Source organism: Culex quinquefasciatus, chromosome 3, assembly GCF_015732765.1.
Source record: "Culex quinquefasciatus strain JHB chromosome 3, VPISU_Cqui_1.0_pri_paternal, whole genome shotgun sequence".
NCBI classification, from domain to species: Eukaryota; Metazoa; Arthropoda; class Insecta; order Diptera; family Culicidae; genus Culex; species Culex quinquefasciatus.
Window position 1 is genome coordinate 95,165,510 of NC_051863.1, and position 5,760 is coordinate 95,171,269.

General features: G+C 44.9%; 1 protein-coding gene across 1 annotated transcript; it reads left to right on the top strand.

The window, feature by feature from the left end:
- The first annotated feature begins 373 nt into the window (after positions 1–373).
- On the top strand, positions 374–5,435 carry LOC119769102. Its single transcript, XM_038261003.1, has 2 exons — positions 374–616; positions 4,281–5,435. Exons 1-2 carry the CDS (start codon positions 374–376, stop codon positions 4,821–4,823), a joined length of 786 nt encoding a protein of 261 aa, XP_038116931.1. The 3' UTR covers positions 4,824–5,435.
- Positions 5,436–5,760: the final 325 nt, after the last annotated feature.

Here is a 5,760-nt window from a genome sequence, read left to right on the forward strand (position 1 = left end):
TGAGCAGCTCTGCGCCGATCTATTGCTCCGAGCTGCTTCGGAAGCTGCTCTGGAAGCGGCTGCCTTGGCTGTTGAACGCGCAGCTGCCACTCGTACTACCAACAGCTCCATCGTTCAAGCCGCCCAGCTTGACGGGACCACTCCACCGATTGCCCCTCGGAATGCAGTCGCCACCTCCGCCGCCGCCGCTCAATCAGCGACCGCTCACCCAGACGCCGTTCATCCAGCTGCGTTTCACGCGGCCCCTGCTGCTCACTCGACCACCGCATTACTGCCTCCAAATGATCCTGGGGTATAACAGGCGGTTTTGCCGCATTCGCAGGTCTCGCAGCAGCTGCTAATCACGCCTCAGGCCCCGCCTCAATCGCAAACCATGCCCTCGTCCCAGCCTCTGGTTGTGCCACCGCAAACCATACCCTCGCTCCAGCCTCTGGTTTTGCCGTCGCCGCAAAGACAGGCCCCGCCTCCGCCTCTGATTACGCAGCCGCTGCAGACTGCGCCTCAGGCTTTAACCCACGCCGCATCAACATCTTCCTCGTCATCTACCGCTACCAACCGCATTGTTCCCGACGCACGATTTTCTGTGGAAAGCTACCAGCAATCAAAAGCTCCTGAAGTTAACTTCATTCCATTCAAAACTAGTTTTATTGTTAGCGAAGGGAATAGGATTAATGTTCATGGACCCAGTCTTACGCAATGTCAACAGCTGTTAGACTCAAACATCTCGGAACCCAATTGCCAGATTCACGAACAAAACTGTACACCTCACACTACACAAGCTACAAATTATTGTGAAACCACCAACACCATCAGCAACCTACAACATCCTTCACTTTTGGTAGCCCCTCCAGAACAGTCCACCTCTGACGATTCGGCTGAGCTAAAGTGGTTTTACGTCTCCCGGTTCCTTCCTAGCGAGACTTGTGATAATCTGATACGCTACATACAAAACAAAACGAAATTCGATTCCGCCCGCATCATTTGTCAAAAGTTAGTTCGCAAAAATCGTAACTCAGCCAGGCCCCTCACGTTTCTCTCGTTCAAACTAAGCGTTCCGGAATCGATTGAGAGTTTGATTGTCGCTACAGACTTTTGGCCAGAAGGTGTTACAATCAAGCCTTTTTTAGTGAAGCGACAAGCTCCCGAGCTCATTGGTCCTTCCTCACACAACCCGCAACCACTGAACAACCTCGTTTCGCCACGCAGTTCACGAACAACGACTCCTCGTCGCCGGCCCGCTCCGAAAATGATTCCCAATCAGCCTCAGCACACAGCACGTCCCATACAATCTACCGCTACCGTTTTATCATCCCAGTCAGTTGGCGATGCCCCATATGAACCAGTATCTTCCGCTGTACGGTCAGATGCCAGAAGCTGTCCACCACAGGCAGCAATGGTCAACAATGGTTTAAGGTCTGCCATTTCATCCGCTCCACCACCAACCGACCCTCGTACGACTAACCAAGCTGCACTGCATCGTGAAGAAGCGACAAATCTTCTGCTCTACTATCAAAATGTTGGGGTATGAACACTACCATCGCAAATTACTATCTCGCTATCTCTTCCGCTTCTTACGACTTATATGCATTTACCGAAACCTGGCTGTCAACAACTACCCTCTCGAGTCAAATCTTCGGTACCGAATACGAGGTTTTCCGCTGCGATCGTTCTGCCGCGAACAGCTGCAAAGAATCAGGCGGAGGTGTCCTTCTTGCCGTCCGCTCCAGTCTCAAGCCACGCCAACTGATCCCACCGAATTGCACATGTCCAGAACAGGTGTGGGTTTCAGTCCTCTCGCCTCATCCACATTGTTTGTGTGTGTTGTTTATATTCCTCCAAAATTTGACAACGATGCGACTCTCTTTGAGCAGCACAGACGATCTTTGACGTGGATTTTATCCAAGACGAAAGTCAATGACAGCATAATGATCGTCGGCGATTTCAACTTTCCGGGTATCCGTTGGACACGCACCCCGACGAACAAATTGCTACCAAATCTTGCTCTCACCCCCTCCAACAAGCTTAAACATGATCTCCTGGACGAATATTCGACTGCGAACCTGAGCCAGTTAAACGACCTGTGCAACAGCTCCAACAACGTGCCCGACCTTTGCTTTGCCAGCTCGAAAGTACCTGTCAACTGTGCCCTCCTCCCAGCACCTTCACCTCTCGTGAAAGACGTTCGTCACCACTTGCCCTTCCTGGTTTCTGTCTCGTGTACAGTGTTCACCTTTAGTGACACGAACGGTAGTACCTTCATAGACTACCGCAATGGTAACTATGAAGGTATGAACGAATTCTTGGCAACCGTTAACTGGACTCGACTGATGGCCAATCTCGACGCCAACGAAGCTGCTGTTACTTGGACGGAAATTTTGACGCAAGCTGAGCAGTTCTCTAGGATTTCGGTCATTCGATTTTTTTTGTATTTTTTAATCCGACTGAAACTTTTTTGGTGCCTTCGGTATGCCCAAAGAAGCCATTTTGCATCATTAGTTTGTCCATATAATTTTCCATACAAATTTGGCAGCTGTCCATACAAAAATGATGTATGAAAATTCAAAAATCTGTATCTTTTGAAGGAATTTTTTGATCGATTTGGTGTCTTCGGCAAAGTTGTAGGTATGGATACGGACTACACTGGAAAAAAATGATACACGGTAAAAAAAATTTTGTGATTTTTTTATTTAACTTTTTATCACTAAAACTTGATTTACGAAAAAACACTATTTTTAATTTTTTTTATTTTTTGATATGGCAAAACATTCAATATTACGCCCTTTTAAATGGTAGTCTTGATTTGAAAATTTTGAAAATATTGTTTTCGAAAAGATCGGAAAATTTCACAAATGTTTCATATATTAACATTGAAAATCAGACCATTAGTTGCTGAGATATCGACATTGAAAAATGGTGGGCTGTTTGGCTGAGACTTAGAAAACATCAATTTTCCTGTTTTTAAACCTTTGCATTGCAATATCTCAGCAATTAAAGGTCGTATCAACAAAGTCCGAAGAAGCAATAGATAGAGAATTTTCTCAGCTTTTTAAAAATATTTTTTCCAAAAGTATGCAAACATGTGCACTAATTTTTAAAAATGAAAAACTGTGACTATTTTCAATAAAGTTACATAAAAATGGCATATCTTGAAAACGGTGCACTTTAACAAAATTTCACTAAAGTACTTTTAGATTGCAAATTTGATTTTACATCAAAAAATGAAGTTGAAAAATTTTTGCGTTCAAAATTTCGATTTTTTGAAAAAATCAGTATTGATTCAAAAATTCCTAACTCGCTCAATGATTTTTTGCACAACCTGGAAATTTCTGAAAAGTTGGCATTTTATGTCCTCTAAAACATATCAAAAAATAAAAAAAAATAAAAATAGTGTTTTTTTGTAAATCAAGTTTTAGTGATAAAAAGTTAAATAAAAAAATCACCAATTTTTTTTTACCGTGTATCATTTTTTTCCAGTGTAGTCCGTATCCATACCTACAACTTTGCCGAAGACACCAAATCAATCAAAAATTTCCTTCAAAAGATACAGATTTTTGAACTTTCATACATCATTTTTGTATGGACAGCTGCCAAATTTGTATGGAAAATTATATGGACAAACAAATGATGCAAAATGGCTTCTTTGGACATACCGAAGGCACCAAAAAAGTTTCAGTCGGATAAAAAAATACAAAAATTAAAATTGAAGAAAAAAGACCGATTTCGTAGAGAATTGCTCAGCTATCAACGTCTTCATCCCGAAGAAACAGCGGCAACCTCCTCAACATCCACCATGGTCTACTCACCGCCTGAAGAAGCTGAAGACCGTGAAACGTGCCGCACTCAAGAAATATGCCAAGCATCCGACAGATCGTTGGAAAAACCACTACAGAGCTAAGAACCGGAAGTACAGTTTGTTAAACAACCAACTTTTTCGCCGCCACCTAAACCGCATCCAGAGCCGCTTGAAACGTGAACCCAAAAAGTTTTGGAACCACGTCAACGAGCAGCGGAATGAAACTGGTCTCCCAACCTCGATGGCACTCGACGGTGATGAGGCTACAACCACCGAGAGTATTTGTGACCTTTTCCGGCGCCAGTGTCTTCAATAACGAAACTGTAGCAGACTCGCAAGTTGCTAGGGCTGCTAGTAACGTTCCACTGAGACCTCCCATCGGACCTCATCCGGTGATAAGCTCCGAGTCCGTTCGCCGTGCCTGCGCCCGCCTGAAGAGTTCCAACAGCTGTGGACCGGATGGCATCCCCGCGGTTGTGCTCAAAAGTGTTGCGATGCACTCGCGGAACCGCTGGCTCAACTCTTCAACACCTCGCTTTCCACCGGAGTTTTCCCATGTTTCTGGAAGAAGTCGTTTTTGTTCCCTGTTCACAAAAAGGGGCCTAAACGTGACGTCCGGAACTATCGCGGAATCGCTGCCCTCTGCGCTGTAAGCAAGCTCTTCGAAGTCATTGTGCTAGACTTCATCAAGTTCAACTGTTGTGATTATATCGCCCAGGATCAACATGGCTTTATGGCGAAACGTTCTACCAGTTCCAATCTGGTCACCTATTCGTCCTTCATCCTACGAACCATGCAGAAACGGAAACAAATTGACGCCATCTACACGGATCTATTGGCAGCATTCGACAAGCTAAACCACCGTATTGCTGTTGCTAAACTCGAGCGACTGGGCTTCAGCGGTTCTCTGCTCGAATGGCTTCGCTCCTACCTCACCGGACGAGAAATGAGCGTGAAAGTGGGCGACGTAATTTCTGCCATATTTGCTGTTTTTCAGGCGTCCCACAAGGCAGCCACCTGGGTCCCCTGATTTTTCTCCTCTATATGAATGACGTGCATCCTCTGCTTAAATGTCACAAGCTGTCTTACGCGGACGACATAAAGCTTTTCACTGTTATCGATGAGACCAGAGACTGCCAGTTTCTTCAAGAGCAGCTCAACCGGTTTGCCAACTGGTGCTCCGATAACAGAATGGTTCTTAATGCAACTAAGTGTTCAGCAATCACTTTCACCCGCAAACGCAACAAAATTTCCTTTGACTATACTCTTTCAAACACCACCATACCTCGGACTTCCTGTGTGAAAGATTTAGGCGTGATGCTGGATAGCAAAATGACGTTTACTGACCATATTACGTACATGGTTTCCAAAGCTTCCAAAACATTAGGATTCGTCTTTAGGATAGCTAAGCATTTTCGAGATTTAGGCTGTCTCAAAGCTCTTTATTGCTCGCTGGTTCGTTCTACGCTCGAGTACTGTTCCACGGTTTGGGCTCCCTTCTACCAGAACGCCATTCAACGCGTGGAGTCGGTGCAGCGAAAGTTCGTCAAATATGCCCAACGTCACATCACTTGGCCTGATCCTTTAAATCCTCCGAGCTATGCTGAACGTTGCAAAATGCTAAACCTTGATCTTCTTTCGGTAAGACGTGACGTTGCAAAGGCAGTGTTTGTAGCTGACCTCCTGCAGTCGTCCATTGATTGTCCCGCTGTTTTGCAACTGATCAATATTAACACCCGCCGGCGTGTACTTCGCAACCACTCCTTTTTGACGGTTCGCCGAGCTCTGACTAATTACTGACATAACGAACCAGTTTCTAGTATGTGTCGTATTTTTAACTTGTGCTCTGACCATTTCGACTTTGACCTATCCCGCGACAAAATCAAAATCCGTTTCCTTAATTTCCTCAAGTCCCTTCCCTGACAATACACACGTAGATTTTAGAACACTGTGATATTTTTGTTAAT

Coding starts and splice junctions, on each gene's coding strand:
- LOC119769102 (XM_038261003.1), top strand. CDS start 374: ATGCCCTCGTCCCAGCCTCTGGTTGTGCCACCGCAAACCATACCCTCG. Junction 617..4,280: donor AGCAATCAAAAGCTCCTGAA/GTTAACTTCATT, acceptor TGTGCTCAAAAG/TGTTGCGATGCACTCGCGGA.